General features: G+C 40.1%; 1 protein-coding gene across 1 annotated transcript in view; it reads right to left on the bottom strand.

Annotated features, from left to right (window-relative positions):
- The window catches only part of APPL1 (adaptor protein, phosphotyrosine interacting with PH domain and leucine zipper 1), a 44,964-nt gene that overhangs the window by 18,152 nt on the left and 4,025 nt on the right, over positions 1-22,787 (bottom strand). The window contains exons 3-16 of the mRNA XM_082209670.1: positions 13,878-13,976; positions 12,933-12,992; positions 12,191-12,262; positions 10,301-10,388; positions 9,829-9,870; positions 9,195-9,253; positions 7,227-7,373; positions 6,543-6,625; positions 6,282-6,440; positions 4,944-5,132; positions 4,059-4,101; positions 3,378-3,434; positions 1,732-1,823; positions 293-475 (exon numbers count right to left, since the gene is read on the bottom strand). Coding sequence (XP_082065796.1) covers positions 293-475; positions 1,732-1,823; positions 3,378-3,434; positions 4,059-4,101; positions 4,944-5,132; positions 6,282-6,440; positions 6,543-6,625; positions 7,227-7,373; positions 9,195-9,253; positions 9,829-9,870; positions 10,301-10,388; positions 12,191-12,262; positions 12,933-12,992; positions 13,878-13,976 — 1,373 coding nt within the window. The remainder of the gene's footprint in view (positions 1-292; positions 476-1,731; positions 1,824-3,377; positions 3,435-4,058; positions 4,102-4,943; positions 5,133-6,281; positions 6,441-6,542; positions 6,626-7,226; positions 7,374-9,194; positions 9,254-9,828; positions 9,871-10,300; positions 10,389-12,190; positions 12,263-12,932; positions 12,993-13,877; positions 13,977-22,787) is intronic.

The raw sequence follows: 22,787 nt of genomic DNA, 5'->3' as shown, positions 1-22,787 counted from the left end.
GGAGACAACAAGCTATCCCACAGCATGCTCCTCATCCCATTAAAGTAGCACTGGACATGTCTCCCTTATTGTCTGCAATTTGGTTTCCCCATTTTAAATTGCTGTAATATGTATTTTATCTTCTGTAAATCATTTTGAGTGGCACATAAATTATCAAATACTGTAAAGAATTGTGAGCATTAGTCTGCATAGGCTCAGATACATCAGTAGAAGGCATTATATATTGTAAATCAGCAGCATGTGCTTCAGTTGTGTTTTGGCACTTGGACATCTTTTGTTGCTCTTATCTTACCTGCCTGCCTGCCCTGAGGATTTTGCTTGGCCAGGTTGATCTTCGCTTACTGGAGAAATAATGTCAAATTGTATAGGAGTGTCAGGTGCAACAAGAGAGTCCAAGGAAAGAGCTGATAGAGATGCTGAATCAGATCCCAAAGACCCAGTGCTGCTAGTACGAGTCGTGGGAGGACGAGCCTGTCTAAAAAAAACAAGTAAGAACAGAAGGAATTGTCTCAAGCTATACAATATTTTATGTTTCAGTGGATTCTGAGGAAATCCCTAGTCATCATCATTGTCATCATCAATAATCACTTCCTTCCTTCCCACTTACCAATCTGAAACTACCTGCCAGTCATCCCACTTCAAGTCAGTACAATGGTTTTAAATAAACCACCTGAAACTCAGGATCATGGAAACACCCTAAATCAGGATTGCCAATGCAGTGCCCTCCAGATGCTGGACTATAATTCCCTTCATCTCTGCCCATAGGCCATGCTGGCTAAGACTGATCTAAGGCTGATGGGAACTGGGTGTCCAACGATGTCTGAAGACAGCTCAAAGCCTATCTAACAGTTACCCTCACCATCAATTCAGAAACTTTAACAGAATGGTCATGAAGAATAATAAGCAAGGGCCTAAATAAGATAATGTGATAATTCCTCAGATCATGTCCAGGTCAAACAGGCTATTAAAGTGACATACCTACAGCATCCATTCCATCAAGCTGTAAGAGAAGTATAAAGACAGGACTGCAGCTCCCTTCCATTAGCTCTGCTTAAAGACAAGGAACTTTATACTTCTCTCCAAATGTTCCCATTCCTATTGTTCTCTGCAATATCTCTGTAACTTAAGAATTAGTGCCCAAGCTTGCTTTTTAAAGAAATTAAATATTAACTGCAGCTGGAACTCAATATTATGAGAGTTATCCCACATACCATTCTCCCAAATAGTACCTACTAATACATCAGAAACACATAATAGGGCAATTGGAAGCATCAAACCCTATGAGCAAAGAAGCAATAGTGAAATGACTAAATTGTTAGATACAGCTTGCATGGAAAATTACTTGACACTCTGACTTAGCATAACTTCCAGACTTGCTAAAAGAGAAATACAAAGCAGAAGGGGAAGAACATCCCAAACAGGACAGTTTTAGAAAGAGCCAACAAACTTCACAAATCCAAACTGATACTCAGACAAATCAAAGAATTTAGATTATCGGCAAGCTCTCCCTAAACCAATGGGAGCCACTTCTGCAATAAGAGACCATCAATGAAATGTTTTACAAAGCTAACTTTGAGATGAAATGCATGGCAATTCATTGCAAGATTTAAGTAACCTTCAGTGATATTTTAAAACAACCCCAAATAACCATCCAAACTTCACTGGCTCCTGGAGAAATAACCAGGTTTGACTGAACATAATCTTTAAGCAGTCTGCTGTTTTACAACTTACACAGCTGGTCTCATGCTCTCATGTCTCTGCTGGAAGGAAGGAGAGGGGGTAACAGCTTCTAAAGCCGACTGATTTACACGTGCAGCAATTTCCTATGTTTGCAGGGAGGGCGACAAAAAAAGGAGTTTCCTTTCAGTTAAATTTGAATATACACTTCTCACTGACAGTCATATAGAAGCTGTGTGCCAACTGTATTTTACCCTCTCAAAAATTATTTTTATAAATAATTATGTTTAAATCTTTACCCTGCTCCATTGTAAGCATTTTGGCAAATGCAATAGACACATAAGGGTGCAAATGGCATATTTCTAGAATAAAGAGCCTTACTGTACAAGAAAAGAATTCACATCTCAGAGCTGCTTTGCATATTTCTTTCCCAAATACAGAGTGATCTTTATAGTGAAAATGCAATTTATAAACATCTAAATGATAGCAGAGGTGTATTTATCACATACTGATGATGAAGCTGATAGATACAGGCACCCCCCTCCCTACTTATACAGGTGTTATGTTCCAAGCTGCTGTGTGAATAAGCGAAAATTGCATTAAGTGGGGAGCACCCTCTAAATGCCCTCTCTGCCACTTTTTCTCCAGTCCACACCAACAATACTGTTTCCAACACTGAGACCGGCTGGAACCTGGAGGATGCACAAAAAAGTGGCTGCTGCTGCTGCTGCACTACTGCACACATCCGCTGCTAGTTGGGGAGGCTGAGCAGCTTAAACAAAGCCCCCACTGTGCCTCCAGTCTCTTTGGGGCTTCCTCACTGGCATCCTCTTTGGGCTCCGGGGAGAGTCTCCTTGCAAGGCACAAAGACTCTCCAGCTCTCTCCCACCATTTCCAGGTTTGAATTAAATTATTTATTTATTTGCCAGCGCTGCATGGTCACACACGAGTCAACTATGTGTAAGTGGTGGTGGGGAGCCTGTATAGCGTTTCGTTTCTTCCAATCTTATTAATTTATTGGCTTGGAAAAGTATAAAATATTTAAAATGAAGCAAGTAAAATCTTGAATAATTGAGGCTGTCTCATTATCAGTACTCTAACAAATTCCATTCATTCTCTCCAGTACAAAGCATTACATTTGACTTCATTATGGCTGAGAAGGAGAAACTCCGTGAAACTTTTCCCTCTCCATCCAATTACTGCACAATACAATTTGTATCATTTTCTAAAGACACAAGTGCAAAATTATAGGTAAATTTTAGTAACTCATTTTTGCCATGCAAGCCTTTGGTATGTCAAGGATTCGTTTACTTATAGCTTCAGACTTTATTCCAAATCATGGTGAAGAAGAGTCTAGGCTTGCACAATGAAGGAACTGACAAATTGAAGTTACAGCTATAGTTGTGTCTCTGTGGCAGCTACAACACTGAAACAGAAAAGCTGAGCAAATGGAAAACAAAAACAAGCAAGTAGCTCTAAATCATAGTATGCTTAGAAAGCAGTGTAAGTTGCTTTAAATCGTAAATGTAGGTTTAAACCTGAAGTTTCATACTCCGTACTAGAACTAATTTATAAAACACTCCTCTTAATTTCCCAGCAAAAGACTAGATTAGGAAATTTCATTAAAACACAAATTTAACTTTTCATTTATGTTTATAAATAAAATTTACTCTGACATTAGAAGAAATAAATCACATTACCTCTGGGTTTTCGCTTAGATAGATCTGTTTGGAGATGTTGTTTATTGTACATATCCACTGAAAAAGAAAGCCAATAGGTGCAACTAAGTTTAAAATAGTGCAAAGTCTTCTTCCACATTTTTCACTCCATTTTCTCCATGTAATTTGTTTCCTCTACATGTTCATATTTAACTTCTGAAGCAGCTAATTTTTCAGGGAGATTAAAAATGTGATTCATCTGATCACATGGGGGCAACAGTGGAAAGTTGCAGGAAACCAACAGTATAGAGATTCCAGATAAGGCTGTTTTTAAAATAAAAATTATTGAGCAAGCTGTTCATACCTGGTCAAAAGTACAAAGCATTCCTTACAATGACCTACTGACAATACTCATTTCAGTTGTTCATAATGGTACACAGAATAAGTCTAATAATAAGGTGAAGAATTAATCTCATTGTGCAAGCTTTTCTTGAATTACTTGGAATTTGGTTGGTTCTGGAAGTGAGAATTCCAGTTATGACTCTCTGGGTACTTTTGATGATGCCATCTTTTTATCTGCTTTAATAAGGTGCACTGAATTGGTTTTACTGTGGTGGTGTTTCACAGTGTACAGTCAACTTTGTCAGATGCTCATCCTTTAAGTCTTTGAAGCGCCACAAGACAATCTGTAATTTTAGCACTCATTCTGGTGCAGCAGCTTACCTCTTCATAATCTTTTCTGCTCTCTGCCTGAAGAATTGAAGACCTGGCAGAAAAGTAAGTAAAAATGAACAGATTTAAATGTATTTCTCAAGGGAAATTATAATATAATATAATATAAGGAATTTTGATGCTATTTAGGCAGTGTATTTCTTTACTAAATATAGGATTGACACTTTGCTGCTTTCTAAACTATAGATAAAACACTCCAGATAAAATACACTCCAGGTGTATTTTTCACATTTGGAAAGTTTATCTATGTGCCATGGGGCTTACCAAGTCCCAGGGGTGAATAGCACATATCCAGCTGCGTCCATGAGCTAAGCAACTGAGACAGCCACTCACTGATACAAGAGTGGTAAAAGTCAGCAATCTTGAGGTGTCTGTTATAACAAGAATTTGGCCCTGCCTGGGGTTGTGCAATACTGTCCTCTCAGTAAAAGAACAGAGGTGGCAGGCAGGCAAGCAGCAGATAATGAAGAGTTCAGTAGAAAATAATCTAGGGCTAGATAAACCAAAATAATTTTAACTAAGAATCTAAAATGGTAATATACCCAATATAAACATTTGTTTTAATGAGCCTACTCCAAGTAAAGATTGAATACAGCACATCCTCTCATTTTTTTGGACTACAAAATTTACTTAAAATTTCAGCACACAGAATGATATCAAGTCCTGATCGACTGATCTGATTTAATATCAACAATTTGGATTTTACTAGAAGTTTTACATGCGTGCCATTTTCTCCAATCTGATGGACAAAAAATGAAGCCTCCCTCCCTTCTACCCACACATTCTCTCTTTAATAATTCCCCCCCAAACCCAAAGTGCTTTCAATTTTCTCTCTAACAGCTACATAAGTTAAAACAAAAGAAACAAAATACAAACTTTTTGCCATCAAAAGAGGTTATTTGAAAGCAGTATCTTCGGTCTTCACAATCCACAGCCATTACTGAACAGTTGTCTATATCCATAACAAGTCCTCCAGCTACATCACCTCTTGCCTGACTCATTAGGTTTCCACCCTGAGTGAAGTAAAATTGTCTGTCCCAGCTGGAAGACACCAGCCCCGTTTTACTGGAAATTAAGAAAAGAGGTTAACTTAATATTTTACTAGCTGGAGGCGAGCATAGGCAGGCATCTCCACACAGAAGAGCTTTCACAAATCCAAGGCCTGGTGTAAAGTTCATATCATCACTTCCCAATCTAACAAGAGTGTGCGTGGCAGCTATTTTATCAGTCAAGTGCATTTTATCAGCTCTGGTTGATAAGACAGTTTTGGTCATTCCTGGACTGATATAGCTGTGCCACTGTGGTTCTGGCACTGGTAGCCTCAATGCTGGATTATTACAATGCAATACACTCTATGTATGGGTTCCCTTGGGCTTAGTCTGGAAGCTGCAGCTGATACAGAAAGCAGCAGGTAGGTTGTTGATTCAAGGTTTTGCTTTTAGCATTTAAAATTCTCAACTTGGGGTCCCAAGGAGACTGGCTGACCCCATATTTCCCTGCCCAGCAACTGTACTCCTTTAATAGGGCACTGATGTGTGTGCCACATGCTTCAGAGATGCACTTAGTAAGTACTAGAAACCAGGCTTCTAGTGTTGCAGCTCCAGCCCTCTGCAATAAGCTACCTGAAATTAGATAAGCACCTAGCATCTCGGTATTTAGGGCACTATTAAAATATTTTGTTCAAGAATGCTTTCCCTGAAGTGTGGCCCAGTCATGTTATGGAATATTAATGAATTAATTATAATAAATGATTTTATTGGTGTTCAGTTTTCCAATTCTGTAATCTTTTGTATCTTATCTTATTGTACACTGCTTTAATACCTTTTGGCTGTGAAGCTGCTTATAAAACTGCAAATAAAGAACATAAAAAGTCTCTACCACATTAAGACAAAAGCATACGCATTGCATTTCAACTTTGTAATCTAAGCATTTACTGGCATTCTAGCATCGTTCTTTAAAAATACTTTGATTTCAAAAGTTCTTTTTGCAAATTCTTCTATTAAATTTTCTACATCACTTGCCATGAAATGTAAGTATGTCATTTCAAAATAGTTTATTCAACACAGTGTTAGGGGAAAGATTAGAAACCATTTCAAATATTTGGAAGACATACGAAATACTCCTATTTTTAAATGCACATAGCAATAATTCAGGTCCTACAAACTAGCTTAGGCTGTTGCAATTCATACAAAGACAGAGGAAATTGATTCTTACTTTCTTGCATTAAGATAACCAGCTTTCCGAGTAAGGTGCCGCTGGACAGGAAATTTTGTAGGATCAGGATCAGGCAGGTACAATGGGTCACTGGCTGCCTCCAAGTCTCCTATAGTCTGCTGCATAGTCTCTACGTCATGGTCCATTTCCCTACGAACACTAAACAAATTGGGCAAATGCTTTAGTTTAACTGTAATAAGTATTTTTTAAAAAAGAAAAAGACGTTAAACCATTCATTTTAAAAGAAAAAAGTTAACTTACTCCTGAACACTTGTCCCAATATTTGTTAAAAATTCTTCCAGTTGTTCAGAAAGATTTTCTGAGCCCATCTTAAAGAAGCTTATCTTTTAGAAAGGAGAATCAAATCATTTAACAATTAATATTTAGGTGTGTATAATGGAAATTAAGATTCTATTTTTAAAGAAACAAAAACATAGCTACAGACGCAGAGCAGGATAATCAGTCACACTATATGATTAAGTAAAGAGAAAACTGAGAAAAACACAACCCCTATAAGAGACTGTATTCACAATTTCTCCTAACTAGAAGAATAATCCCCACTAATTACAAGGAGGAAGAACTATACAGACTGTACAGTGTTTTAACTTCTGTTTATATATGCCTTTATCTCCTTAAAAAGCTTAGACAGATTCAGTCTCCACAATTTATTTGCATGTTGGGAGTCTCCCCACACCTCACCCGTCACACTCAAGAACTTGTTCTGTCGATACTAAATGCAAATGGTAGCACAAGGCAGTCCTATTTCCTCATGTACTGAATTTTCATGCAACTGGCATATTTATTTTTGAGGTTTTAATATTTTTAAATTGTTTTAAGCATCAAAAACACTCCTATAACACTAGCACGCCTAGACATAAATCCCAAGTACACTTATTCTTTAACCAAAATAATTTTATGTATGCATCTTATTTCACAGACATTCACCTGAGCTTGCATGTATCCTAACAAGGGTTCCAACATGGCAATTTTCTTCTTATACTGCAGAGTATTTAATGCACAGAAATAATGCATCATGGTCTGATGTTGTTTCTTCCGGGAAGTATATACATCTTCTGTAACCTCATACTTGACCTGAGGAGAAACAGAATTTCTGACTCAAGGCAGTGTATTGTGCCAATAAAAGAATTGTTTTACATGACATTTATTAATTAACAACTCTTTTTTAATTTTATTATTAACATGCTATGTTCACAAACACTGTCCTATATAGTTACACAAACCATAAATCAATTAAAATAATAAATTAAGATCAACAGAGCAACAAAGCCAATCCCAAGATCCAAAGCAAGCTTAACCAAATCCTTCCAAAACCTCGGAGAACAAGAATGTTCTAAGTAGCCCATCAAGGATGTGGCCACCTGTGCCTCAAGGGAGAACTAGTGCCCAGAGTCAGGCACAACCCCCAAGAAGGCCCAGTGTAACCTCCACATACAGCAAGCAACACTCGCCAATGAGACAAGAAGGGCTCCTTCAGCCAATCTCAGAGCTCAGGCCGACTGATATGGGTAAAGATGTTGCATCAAGTACGTAGGAGCCAAGTTGTATGTTAACATCAGCACCTTAAACTAGGCCTGGCAGCATATGGTGTTAGATAGGCTTCACTTTAGGACATATGCACCAGCTCTCTTCTGATCTGCTTCATCATCAAAAGCTCAGTAGAAAACCAAGGCACAATTTAGGCTCTGGAGTGAGAGGTGTTTAAGAGCAATCCTGCAAACTGCATCTCCTCTCCACCTCACCATTCCACGGCAAAAGCAGGGCCTCAGCAGGAGCATCAAACAGAAAATTCCCCAGTGAATTCAGGAACTCATGAGATTTCATAAGCCTCTAGGGGTAGATCATACTAATCAGTCCCCTCATACCTATGGAGGGGAATTGGGTGTCAAGTAAAACTATACTAGGAAACAGTCCATCCATGAGAAAGTATTAAGGACAACCACCCCAATCACAGAACCAGATAGGTCCACTGTGTGGCAAAGCCCAGATCAACGACCACCAGCAACTGGGCCACTGTATGAATATAATAATACCCGGCCCATCTGGCTGAGCTTTCCCAGCCACTCTGGGCGGCTTCCAACAAAATACTAAAACACAGTAACCCATCAAACATTAAAAGCTTCCCTGAACAGGATGCTGGACTAGATGGACCACTGGCCTGATCCAGCAGGCTGCTCTTATGCTCTTATGACATAGCCCCATGGTTACCATGAATTCCTGAGCTGGACCTAAGAAGACATCCTCAGTATGGATGCTGAAGTCCTCAGTACAACTGTCTGTGGATTCTCCAACACCACCTTTGAGACCACCTCAGCCAGCTTTGACAGGAAACTATTGGATAGTGGGGTGGGTGGTATACCTAGAGGATGCCTTTTTTGTCTCTTTGGTCCAGCACTAAATATCAACCCTCAAATTTAGCACTCAAGCACACTAGCTTCCTGTAAAAGAGATGACATTTTGATAGATGCAATACCCGCTTCCTCTACCTTTCAATCTATGCTGGTGCTGCACCAAATTACCCAGGAGAGGGTAATTTGGAGTTGTTCCACCCAACCAGATCTCTGCAATAGCAAATCAGCTTCCTTATTCATGACCAGGTTGTAGTTAACAGGCATTAACCTCTGGAGATTTAAAATATAAACACCTCATGTTTAAAAAAAAGAACTAATACCTTCTCCCCATTCTGCTGTATTGAACTACGTATTTTCAAAGAAAAATCCCACATGACACCATATTTACAATGGAACAATATATATTTTCTATGCAAGACTGTCTGAACTGCTGGAGGTGTGTAACAGTTAATATAATTAAGCATGTGCATCATTTAAGAATTACCAGATTTTGTAGCCATTCTATAACATGAAATCTAAGTGCTGTATTGAAAATTTCTCAAACCTTCTCATTTTCTCTTTTTTTTGACAGTCGACTATATCTGGTGATGGCAGTATCATGATCTGCAAAATGAAGTTTACACTGCATTTGAGTAGCAGCTACAAAACAATTTAAGTTTAAGGGACCCTCAGGGTCCCTTCCAACTCTACAATTCTATGATACTGTAAGTGCTTAATTTAAGGATAAAACAAGCTTCTCTTCATAGAAGTTATGTTACACTACCCACAACAGAATTGTTTAAATTATGAAATGCCATAGTAGGATACTGTAATACAAAATAGCTACTAAGATTTCCCCCCATGCGTTTAGTTATTCCGGAAGTATTTTAATAGTTTTTGAGATATTATTATGGTAAGAGTTTGCTAGCAAACTGAATGTCAAGGGCTTACCAACCTGTAAAAAGTTTCCTCCCATCCACTGTGTTTAAAATAACTATGTCTTTCAAATTAAAGGATACCTACCTCAGCCAACAAATTAGCAAAACAAACCACTGAAGCTAGAAATGGAGACTATGTTAATGCTTCACTCCTCTCAAAGCTCTGCGCAACATCTGTAAAGCCTCACTATTTTCAAGAGTTCAGCCATACGTCATAACATTATAGAAGTGCCAGAGAATTAACATTTAAGGTATACTTACCATTGCTTGAGATCTGAAAAACTTCTTTCAAAGTCAGAATCTCTGAAATAAATGCATTTTATTTAAGGAAGCACATAATATCAATGCAATTTTGCTAACTGTACTATAAAATATAGAAAAAGACTTGATTCAGGGTTTTATAATTGGACAACGGAACATTCAGTACAGAACACCAATTCTGCAACTATTTCTGAAAAAAAGATCCAAGTAAATGTGCATAAGGGTTCAGCCTCACATTTCTAACTGTCTAATAGGCATTGAGTACTGCCTGTTTTCTTTTTAAATTAGCCTACTTTTCTACTCAAAAGTGACTCTGAAGACCAAAAAACTACAATGAATAGTAATTTTCAAAGTATCTAAAATATAATACTGGAGTTCTGTTTACTGAAACCAGAGTATGTTATAAATTCAAATTATGTGAACTGAAGCATGATCAACTTCTCTACATCATTTGTGACAGTAACTACCGTACCTTTTAGATCTCTTTCCTTGAACTGGGTAATGGGAAACATCATGGCATCAGCTAATTGAGTTGATAGTACTGCATGACAAGAACTGAGCTAAGGAGAGGGGAAAACCACAAAGGTACACAATTTTATCTACAGATAGAGATTTCTCCTGTTTCACAAATACTTCAACTAACGCAAACATCAAGTTTCAACTGAAAATAACTTACAAGTCTTCATTAAAAACAGACAAAGAGGGCACAATCCAGCCAAAATTAAGCACTTCAACATTCTAGTAATGCCAATTAAAGTTACGTACAGCCACCCCAGTTTGTACACCCTTATCTGGAAGCAAGTGCCACTGAACTCTCTGAACAGATATGCACAGGGTGGTCCTTACAACTCTTTTCCTTCATAAAGTCTGTCCTATTCTTTCGACCTTCAACAGGTTTTATTTGTTTATTTGTTTGTTTCCTAAAATTTGGTTGTCAATTGATTGTAAAAACTTCAAAGTGGTTATTCATGGTATTTGTGTAAGTTAGGTAGCAGGGTCACTTGGACAGGGACTGCCTTATGAATTTTGTACAGCAATCAAGGATCTAATTATTTCCCCCTCCCCAACCCCACCAATCTCTCACACCTGGCCAATGTCCCTTCCCTAACACCTGACCAAACTCCCCCACTCATTCCACACCAAATCCCAGCCTGCTTCTTTCACATCCTGCTCAAACAGTTCTTCCCTCACAGGTTGTTATGTGTTTAATGGAGATAGGGTGCATGAAAGAGTGATTTGCTGAAGCATTCTGTGAAGCATCCTCAGATTCCTGGAGCAGCACTTAAAGAATGGTGAGACGTGCTTCAAATAGTGGTTTGGAAAATTTATCCCTGAAGTGCTCCCCCCCAACACATTAAGCATCTCTTCTTCCTCAGCAGCTGATCTAGGCTGGCTCTCCACCCCCTGCCCACACTTGCTAATTTGTTTGCCTGCTGCTCTCTTGTTGCACTGAAGTTGGCATGGCCACCTGTGGGTGGCCATGCAAACTATATCATCGCACCTACAAAACTATAGTATAGGGAGATATAAAGCACAAGGAGGCCTGCCGATCCGAAGGTCGGCGGTTCGAATCCCCGCGACGGGGTGAGCTCCCGTTGCTTGGTCCCGGCTCCTGTCAACCTAGCAGTTTCAAAGCATGTCAAAGTGCAAGTAGATAAATAGGTACTGCTCTGGCGGGAAGGTAAACGGCGTTTCCGTGCACTGCTCTGGTTCGCCAGAAGCGGCTTAGTCATGCTGGCCACATGACCCGGAAGCTGTACGCCGGCTCCCTCAGCCAGTAAAGCGAGATGAGCACCGCAACCCCAGAGTCAGCCATGACTGGACCTAATGGTCAGGGGCCCCTTTACCTTTATCTCATTTGAGACTTACATTCTGGAGATTAAAGTAACATTTAACATAGGCTAAAAGCTTTCTCTAACAGTCACCTGTCTCTTCAACAGTTAAACAACAATTTCTTCAGCCATGAAATGCTGTCACCAAAAGAACATAACTATTAAACTTGACTTCTTTCAATTTATCAGGAACTACGCCATTTAGCACAATGGGGTACCAATCCTAAACAGGGCCCTCTGGTACAATTATAGCACTAACCATGAATAACAAGTAGGACGTTACTCTTAAATGAACTTAAAGAAATGCAGAAAACACACATGCTCTGTTGCTTTAGAAGCACAACAGGCCCTTCCTAATTTAAGGCATTCTACTGAGACTCTTCGTTGAAAGCATCAGAAAAGGGGAAGAGTCACCAGTTTTACATAAAAGGCTCAGTATGAATTGGACTATTGCAAACCATCACTATGATTTGTAAATACATAGACAAATGTGAATCTAAAAAAGAACAGCAGCAAACATACAAACTTACCTCATCTATCACTTTTGCAAATTGCTGCAGTGTAGAATTCATAACTTCATCATCACCTCCCAAGGGAAAGCGCTACCAAAACAAAAACATATATTTTACTCAGAAGTTAACCTCCGTTTACTTTTCTTATAAAGATTTAGAACAACACTCAAAGCTTTAGTAAAATATGCTGGTATCTAATAGCACTGATATGCTCAAAGAATGGAAATTCCTGGCTGATTATAGGCCAAGAAAAAATGCATTTGTGTAACTTTTTTGAATGAACATACCTGACAAAAAGACAAGTTAGCTGATGTTAGTAGAATGCCTATGTTGTTCTAAAACTGAAATGTTAAGTCTGCTTATTCGTGGTGGTTTTAACTTGGATGCTATTTCTTTACTAGTCAGGTTCTGTGTTTTTAACAGTAAGCATGACATGAAGAAATTAAGCAAATGGAGCTTTCCCTGCCTGGCACAGAAATAAAGAAACAGGAAACACTTCACCTCCTTAATTCCCACATGACTGGCTACTTTTAAAGCTGAGGTAGTGAATGTGTGTTGCTGAACTACAGTTCTGATTTTCACTGGCCAGACTGGCTGGGGCTGATGGAAGGTGGGAGTCCAACAACAACCAAGGACCACCAATTCCCCGCCCTGCATTAAATGAACATAAGCTGACCCAGTATAAGAGGCTAGCAATCTTCAGATTGTAACATAAAATTGTAGAGTTCTAAGAACATAACCCAAATATGTTCATTCATACCTGTTTCTCATATTCCTTTAGAAGCTTTGAAGTCAAATGTGTTGCTGCACTTAATTCATTCTGGTTAAGGGGGGGAAAAGACAAGAAATATTTCCTACTTTGCACTGATAATGAAAATATACTGTAGATTTCATAAAAACACCACACAACTGCAAAGAGCCACTCTGGATGCAACCTTCTGGATTATTTAACCATGGTAAGGTGGTGCTTAGCTATTAAGTAAAAAAAAAAGATCTTTTTTGTCATATCATAAATTTCACACTTTTGAACCAGAAGCTGCAGATACCAGGCATTTCTAAGTTAAACCAACAATACATGATCACACTTAGATTGCTGTTAAGCCAATGTAAAAGGGACCATCATTCAAAACAAAAGGCAGTATCATTCTCTCTAACAGCAAGATTAGCCCCCTGCCAATCAGTTTGGAAGAAAACCCAACAAATGAGAAGGAAGCTTGCTGCATCCCTGGGGGAATGACAAGTTATGTTGAAGTATACATATATTAAAAACTACACCCACAAAGGGGGCAGTTAAATAATAATAATTAGGTGTGCATGCATGAGCTCATATGCGCTGTGGTGGTGGGGAGAGAGGGAAGAGGGAGAGTAGAGTTCAGGAAGGCAGTTATCATAGCTTTGGGAGCAGCCTCAGAACTCTGAAAGGAGCAGCTGGATAGTGCTCCAGAGCAGGTAAACAAGTTAACCAGGAGGAGAACAGCAGCTGAAAAAATAAGCAAATAAAAACCAAGGAAAAAACACATATTCACATGGAATGTCGGTACAAGGCAGTTAGTAGTTGGAGTGTGAAGTAATGGACAGAAAGGGAAAGAACAGAAAGAAAAAAAGACCCAAAGACACATATAGAATATAGAAATCATAAAACACACTATTTTGGAGAGCTAACTCAAGAGTAGCTAACATATGCATTCTGCAAGAATCACCCTACCTGTGCATCATAAATTCGGTGCATGGCTTGATACAGCTGGCTAATGTATCTGGAAATGGCTGCAGCATCTTCTTCAAATACACCCAGCAAGGAACGTGTCTAAAAATAACAAACAATGTACATTCATAACATTAAAATTATAGTGTAATAGCTAGATTTTAGTTTCCAGTGACTCAAAACATATTGGAATAAAATGTATTGCTACTAGGCATTTGACATGCGTCTGGCAGTCATGAAGCAGAAAGCACCTCCTAAGACACTACCACACTTCTTCAGATACAGATACACTCTCTGAAGAAGTGTGCATGAACACGAAAGCTTATACCAAGAACAAATTTAGTTGGTCTCTAAGGTGATACTAGGGACGCGGGTGGTGCTGTGGGTAAAACCTCAGCGCCTAGGACTTGCTGATCGCATGGTCGGCGGTTCGAATCCCCGTGGCGGGGTGCGCTCCCGTCGTTCGGTCCCAGCACCTGCCAACCTAGCAGTTCGAAAGCACCCCCGGGTGCAAGTAGATAAATAGGTACCGCTTACCAGCGGGAAGGTAAACGGCATTCCGTGTGCTGCGCTGGCTTGCCAGATGCAGCTTGTCACGCTGGCCACGTGACCCGGAAGTGTCTGCGGACAGCGCTGGCTCCCGGCCTATAGAGTGAGATGAGCGCACAACCCTAGAGTCTGGCAAGACTGGCCCGTACAGGCAGGGGTACCTTTACCTTTTTACTAAGGTGCTACTGGACAAACTTTTTATATATATTTTAACTGCGTCAGACCAACATGGTTACCTACCTGAATCTAGAATTACGGATAATAGGTTCATCGATGGCTATATGCTGTAATAACAAGAACTTGAACTCGTGTCTTTGAAAACAGCTTATGCTTCCAGTTAGGGGAACCTGATGACAAACAATAGGCACAGCCATTTCCAGCATGTCCTCCTTGTGAGCTTTCCATCCACCTAGCTACTAATGAAGACCAAGTACAAACGCCTCAGGTTACAAACGCTTCAGGTTACAAACTCTGCTAACCTGGAAGAGTCACCTCGAGTTGAGAACTTTGCCCCAGGATGAGAATGGAAATTGTGTGCCGGCGGCACAGGGGCAGCAAGAAGCCCCATTAGCAAAAGCACACCTCTAAGAACAGTTTCAGGTTAAGAATGGACCTCCAGAACAAATTAAGTCCATAACTAGAGGTACCACTGTGCTGGAATATATAGCTTCTGGTCTATGTAATACACACATACATACACACACACACAAACACAGAGGGGGAGAGAGGGAAAGACTAATTTTACAGCTTCTGGTTCAATTTAAGATGTCCCATAAATCTCAAGTTTCAAAGAGCATAAACTTCTGTATTTACTTCTTCTTTTTTTTGGGGGGGGGAAGAAAATCATTTATTCTATATCCTATATACTATTAACAAACTCATAGGTCACATCCACATTTTACATTTAAAACACATAGCTTCTTCCCCCAAACAACTGTGGGAACTATAGTTTGTTGAGGGCGCTGGGAATTGTAGCTGTTAGGATAAACTACAGTTCCCAAGATTCACTGGGGGAAGGCATGTGCCTCAAGTACATGAATGTGATCAGTCACTTGATCTTAACCAAAAGGCAGAGAAGTGATGAATGTGACCAAAGTCAAGCGCTGACCCTTAAATAGCCAAAACAGCTATTTAACCTTTATGTTTGCAGAAGTACAAAAAAAATCTTTAAACCCTATGATGCAGACCTATTAACAACCGTGCATACTCGGTGACCACAGAACATTGAGCAGCTGTTTGAAAAAGGGAGGGATGGAGCAGGAATAGGAAAGCTACAATCCTCCATGTTGTTGGACTCATCAGCTCAAGCCAACATGAACAATGATCAGGGACATGGATGTAGCCAGGATTTATTTGGGTGGGCAGGCTTCATATTAGTGGGGGCAGAACCTCAGTTAGTTAAGTATTTGTATTGATTTACTTGCTCTAGGGGGGCAGATGCCCCGCTGCTCCCCCTTGACTGTGTCCATGGTGAGGAATGATAGCTGTAGTCCAGCACCATCTGGAGGGCGACAAGTTCTCCCCCCACTGGCCTGCTATTTTCTTATGTCCATCATAGATCATTATGGATTCCAAAGGCTGCATGAAATCTATTTCAAATGCCAACACCTATAAGTATGTCCTACTTTTTGTATTGCCGACGATGAGCTATTTAGAAGTGTAGACATTAAAACTGGAGCCACCACCCATCTCTATTTACTTTGGGATTTAAATTGAAATGACAAACACTACCTAGGTGTGCTTGTAAACTACTAATCAGCTTACCATGGACACTTGCCTAACATCAAACTTGCTGTTCTTTTGGTGCCAGAAAGGACACTACATTTTTAGCTCATCTTTTATTATTCAGCTATATGAATTTTTACTTGATTGGGAAAACAGCATTTTAAATATTTATGTTTTTATTTGTGGAACTGTTTAAATGCTGCACCTCTGGAGTAGTAGAACAGCCTTTATGCTGCAATTTGAGTACAGTGGTTTTTGTCCTAACATGGTAACAATACTATACTGTACCTGAAGGAGCGTCTCCACCCCCATTGTTCTGCCCAGACACTGAAGTCCAGCGCCAAGGGCCTTCTGGCGGTTCCCTCACTGGGAGAAGCGAAGTTACAGGGAACCAGGCAGAGGGCCTTCTCGGTAGTAGCGCCCGCCCTGTGGAACACCCTCCCACCAAATGTCAAAGAGGAAAAAAACTACCACCAGACTTTTAGGAGACATCTGAAGGCAGCCCTGCTTAGGGAAGCTTTTAATATCTGAAGGACTATTGTATTTTGTAATCTTTGTTGGAAGCCAACCATAGTTGCTGGGGAAACCCAGCCAGGTGGGCGGGGTATAAATTTATTTATTTATTTATTTATATTATTATTATTATTATTATTATTATTATTATTATTATTATTATTATTATTATTACTACTATAATACTGGCATGTTAAATGATCTCTCCATCCTTATCTTATGAATGTTCATCAACAAATGAGCTCGTGGAAAATAATTTTGACAGATATTGGGATTATAGCCTTATCTATTCAAAATGAATCAAAATGAATTTTTAATAGAATGTATATTTTCTTCTCCAAAAGGAAGTAAACCTATTAAAATAGTAGCTTCTGATAAAATATAATGTGTGTAAAAACTTATTAATGTTCTAGACTGGCGTAGCATTGCGGATAAGAGTCAGGAACACTATGAGTCAAATTTTGCTTAAGCAGTGAATTTAAGTAAGCCACAGTTTGTTCAGTGTGCGTTGCCTCCAACCTTTCAGAGTTGATCCAGTTCTGCAATCCAACAGAGCTTCCATTTCTGGTTAAATGAGACAAATAACTTTTCATAATAGACTTCAAACAGGCTGTGTCAGTGTGAAATTAAAGTGTATGCGTAACAAACTTCAGTTATCTTATATAGGGGTGTGTACTAATGGATCCCCTTCATGGATCACTGCCTTGCCGTGGCGAAGGGGCTTGAAGAACTCAGAGAAGCTATGAACTACGCCGAGCAGGGCACCCAAGATGAACAGGTCATAGTGGAGAGTTTTGACCAAACGTGATTCACCTGGAGTAGGAATCGGCAAGCCACTCCAGTATCCCTGCCAAGAAAACTCCATGGACAAAGACAACAGGCATATAAAAGTTATGACACTGGAAGATGAGCCCCTCAGGTCGAAAGGTGTCCAACATGCTACTGGGGAAGAGCGGAGGACAAGTACAAGTAGATCCAGAGCTGATGAAGCGGCTGGGCCAAAGCCGAAAGGACGCTCAGTTGTGGATATGCATGGAAGCGAAAGGAAAGTCCAATGCTGTAAAGAAAAATATTGCATAGGAACCTGGAATGTAAGAACCATGAACCTGGGTAAGTTGGATGTGATCAAAAATGAGATGGCAAGAATAAATATTGACATCCTGGGCATCAGTGAGCTAAAATGGACGGGAATGGGCGAATTCAGTTCGGATGACTACCATATCTACTACTGTGGGCAAGAAACCCGTAAGAGAAATGGAGTGGCCCTCATAGTCAACAAAAGAGTGGCGAAAGCGGTACTGGGATGCAGTCTCAAAAATGATAGAATGATCTCGATACGAATCCAAGGCAGACCTTTTAACATCACAGTAATCCAAGTTTATGCACCAACTACTGGTGCTGAAGAAACTGAAATTGACCAGTTCTATGAAGACTTACAAAACCTTATCGAAGTGACACCAAAGAAGGATGTTCTTCTCATTATAGGGGATTGGAATGCTAAAGTAGGGAATCAAGAGATAAAAGGAACAACTGGCAAGTTTGGCCTTGGAGATCAAAACGAAGCAGGGCAAAGGCTAATAGAGTTCTGTCAAGAGAACAAGCTGGTCATCACAAACACGCTTTTCCAACAACACAAGAGACGACTCTACACATGGACATCCCCAGATGGGCAACATCGAAATCAGATTGATTATATTCTCTGCAGCCAAAGATGGAGAAGCTCTATACAGTCAGCAAAAACAAGACCTGGAGCTGACTGTGGCTCAGATCATCAGCTCCTTATAGCAAAATTCAAGCTTAAACTGAAGAAAGTAGGAAAAACCACTGGACAGGTAAGATACAATTTAAACCAAATCCCTTATGAATACACAGTGGAAGTGAGGAACAGGTTTAAGGATTTAGATTTGCTGGACAGAGTGCCTGAAGAACTATGGATGGAGGCTCGCAACATTATACAGGAGGCAGCAACTAAAACCATCCCAATGAAAAAGAAATGCAAGAAAGCAAAGTGGCTGTCCAACGAGGCCTTACAAATAGCGGGGGAGAGAAGGCAAGCAAAATGCGAGGGAGATAGTGAAAGATACAGGAAATTGAATGCAGATTTCCAAAGAACAGCAAGGAGAGACAAGAAGGCCTTCTTAAACGAGCAATGCAAAGAAATAGAGGAAAGCAACAGAACGGGAAGAACCAGAGATCTGTTCAAGAAAATCGGAAATATGAAAGGAACATTTCGTACAAAGATTACCATAATAAAGGACAAAAGTGGTAAAGATCTAACTGAAGCAGAAGACATCAAGAAGAGGTGGCAAGAATACACAGAGGAATTATACCAGAAAGATATGGATGTCTCGTACACCCCAGGTAGTGTGGTTGCTGACCTTGAGCCAGACATCCTGGAGAGTGAAGTCAAATGGGCCTTAGAAAGCACTGCAAATAACAAGGCCAGTGGAAGTGATGGTATTCCAGCTGAACTGTTTAAAATTTTAAAAGATGATGCTGTTAAGGTGCTACACTCAATATGCCAGCAAGTTTGGAAAACTCAGCAGTGGCCAGAGGATTGGAGAAGATCAGTCTACATTCCAATCCCAAAGAAAGGCAGTGCCAAAGAATGCTCCAACTACCGCACAATTTCACTCATTTCACATGCTAGCAAGGTTATGCTTAAAATTCTACAAGGAAGGCTCAAGCAGTATGTGGACCGAGAACTCCCAGAAGTGCAAGCTGGATTTAGAAGAGGCAGAGGAACCAGAGACCAAATTGCAAACATGCGCTGGATTATGGAGAAAGCTAGAGAGTTCCAGAAAGACATCTACTTCTGCTTCATTGACTATGCAAAAGCCTTTGACTGTGTTGACCACAGCAAACTATGGCAAGTTCTTAAAGAAATGGGAGTGCCTGATCACCTCATCTGTCTCCTGCGAAATCTCTATGTGGGACAAGAAGCTACAGTTAGAACTGGATATGGAACAACTGATTGGTTCCAAATTGGGAAAGGAGTACGGCAAGGCTGTATATTGTCTCCCTGCTTATTTAACTTATATGCAGAATTCATCATGCGAAAGGCTGGGCTGGATGAATCCCAAGCCGGAATTAAGATTGCCGGAAGAAATATCAACAACCTCAGATATGCAGATGACACAACCTTGATGGCAGAAAGTGAAGAGGAATTAAAGAACCTTTTAATGAGGGTGAAAGAGGAGAGCGCAAAATATGGTCTGAAGCTCAACATCAAAAAAACGAAGATCATGGCCACTGGGCCCATCACCTCCTGGCAAATAGATGGGGAAGAAATGGAGGCAGTGAGAGATTTTACTTTCTTGGGCTCCATGATCAGTGCAGATGGTGACAGCAGTCACGAAATTAAAAGACGCCTGCTCCTTGGGAGAAAGGCGATGGCAAACCTAGACAACATCTTAAAAAGCAGAGACATCACCTTGCCAACAAAGGTCCGTATAGTAAAAGCCATGGTTTTCCCAGTAGTGATGTATGGAAGTGAGAGCTGGACCATAAAGAAGGCTGATCGCCGAAGAATTGATGCTTTTGAATTATGGTGCTGGAGGAGACTCTTGAGAGTCCCATGGACTGCAAGAAGATCAAACCTCTCCATTCTGAAGGAAATCAGCCCTGAGTGCTCACTGGAAGGACAGATCGTGAAGCTGAGGCTCCAATACTTTGGCCACCTCATGAGAAGAGAGGACTCCCTGGAAAAGACCCTGATGTTGGGAAAGATGGAGGGCACAAGGAGAAGGGGACGACAGAGAATGAGATGGTTGGATGGTGTTCTTGAAGCTACTAGCATGAGTTTGATCAAACTGCGGGAGGCAGTGGAGGACAGAAGTGCCTGGCGTGCTCTGGTCCATGGGGTCACGAAGAGTCGGACACGACTAAACGACTAAACAACAACAACAACACTAATGGATATGCTCTCAAAGGCCACTTTGGACTCTGGAAGAGGAATTATTTTTCTGTAGAAAGAGTCCTTATGCTATGCAAAGCAAGGGAATGAAACTTCACACTTTGCAGATACAAAAATTTAGAATAAGAAAATGAGGTTGTGATAAATGACCCTGTATAGGTACAAATTCCTGTGATGCCAACAGTACAATCCTATGCTTACACTTTATCAGCTTGAGAACTTTGCTGAATGTTTTTGTCTGCTTGCATGATGGTTTGAGTTATGGCAAAGCTTACTACTTTCAGGGAAACCTGTTTATGCTAGTTTGATGAGGAACTTCTGTAAAGGAATTCTTGTACATTGAGGAGGGTATTGAAGCATCACTAGCATGCACTGTTGATTCAGGAGTAACACTGTCCAGGTCTATATCACCACACTGAGAATACATTCCAAATTCCCAGAATATGTCAAACTGTAGCTGAGAGTTGTAGAGCAGCATTCCTCAAACTGGTTCAAGGACCGACAGTGGCCTGCAGCCCACTTTCTGGTCCTGCCTCAATGCTACAACCCACCCACCCCCGATTGTACAGTAGACTTTTGGTTGGCTAGATGCTAGCAGCAGCAGCTCCCTCATTCAGAGGAGGAAGGACCCCTAAATTTGCTTTGGGGCTTCCTCCAACCCTCCATACCAGTTTGGAGAAGTTCATTGCACTCAATGAAGTCATTCCACAAGCACAATGATTTTTGGATGTTAGTAATTGTCAGCAGATGGTGCCAATTTCTGCATCTATCCATCCTCTGCAGCACAATTTTGTGATTGGTGGACCTCAGTAATTTTTAGTTCTCAAATGGGCCCTAGGGGTAGCTTTGTAAGGAGACTGCTAGTAATGAGCGCACTTGCCCACATTGCTGATTTTCTGAATGAAGCATCCTTAAGTTTTTGAGGAACCCCAGAACACAGTTTGAAAACAACTTCATTAAGATATAGGAAATTATGCATAGTACCCCTAAAATCTGTTGTGCTTCAAGGTCTGATTGTTGTTTGTTAATCAAGCTAGCAGCAACTTGGATGCCTCTGGTCTCTAGAGAGTCCTTTTTTTGAAACATTTTATACTTTAATTCTTGCCCATTTACATCATTAGGGGAAAATCACCATCCATCTTATTGATGAATGATGAACTAAAGCAGGGGTAGCAAACATTGTGCCCTCCAGATATTGTTGGGCTAGAACTCCCATCATCACCAGCAAGTATGTCTACAGCGATGGTGGGAGACGTAGTGCAACAATATCTGGAGTGCATTATGCTGACTAACCCTTAACTAAATAACCCCTCTTTTTAAATTTCTATAATTCTGGAAGGGATTTTAAGATGAGGTAGATGAGGTAGAAGTATCTTCTACATTTAATGAATATCTAGACTAGGTCTAGATCAATTCCATATTTTATATGTAGTCCATCTCTTACTTAGTATAAAAACTCTCTCAATCTAACAAAGTTGCATCTATCGTACAACATTTGCACACTAATGTTATTGCTGTGGCCAAGACCATAAACAGGAGACTGCAAAGCACTACTCTGAAAGCTTGTTTAGATGAGATCACGGGAAGTGTAAAACATCTCTTACACAGCAACATATGAGATAATGAAGCCAATTATTCAAAAGAAACAGAAGATGCTAATCATCATCTCTTTCCAATCTGGTCACATACCGACTCAGTGGTTAAAACAAGGTTTTCAAAGCATTACTGTATATTGTTACACATCTTTACTTTTCTGAGAATCAACAGGCAAGCATCTGTCAAGTTTTCTTGAGACAGTATGTGGTTCACAAGAATTTTGTTATATTTCAGTTTTAAAAAATGAATGTTTAATTGTGTATAGGAGTCGACTGCAAGGTAACTGTACCTGAAAACAATCACACTTACAAGAGAACAAAATTCAAAGAAAATGTGCATAAGGCAATGGTACATTATTAAACATAATCTTTGAACAGGAGTCCCTACAAGGCAATTGAGCTAACACTACATGTAAGGAAACAATTTCAAAGTCACTGATAAACAAATCCACCAAATGTAGGAGTAAGGGTGTAGTGAGGAAACTGAGGCAGCAATTTCAATAATTGCACAGCAATTTAAGGCAGGAACAGATTTCACTGGGCTCTACTGTCCTTACTAGACTGTCTCCCTTGACTCTGTGGGACCTGAGAAAAAGACCTTCAGTCGGGTGGGGG

This window comes from Podarcis vaucheri (assembly GCF_965113315.1).
Source record: "Podarcis vaucheri genome assembly, chromosome: 2".
In the NCBI taxonomy this organism is placed as follows: domain Eukaryota; kingdom Metazoa; phylum Chordata; class Lepidosauria; order Squamata; family Lacertidae; genus Podarcis; species Podarcis vaucheri.
This window is presented reverse-complemented; position numbering and strand designations above follow the sequence as displayed.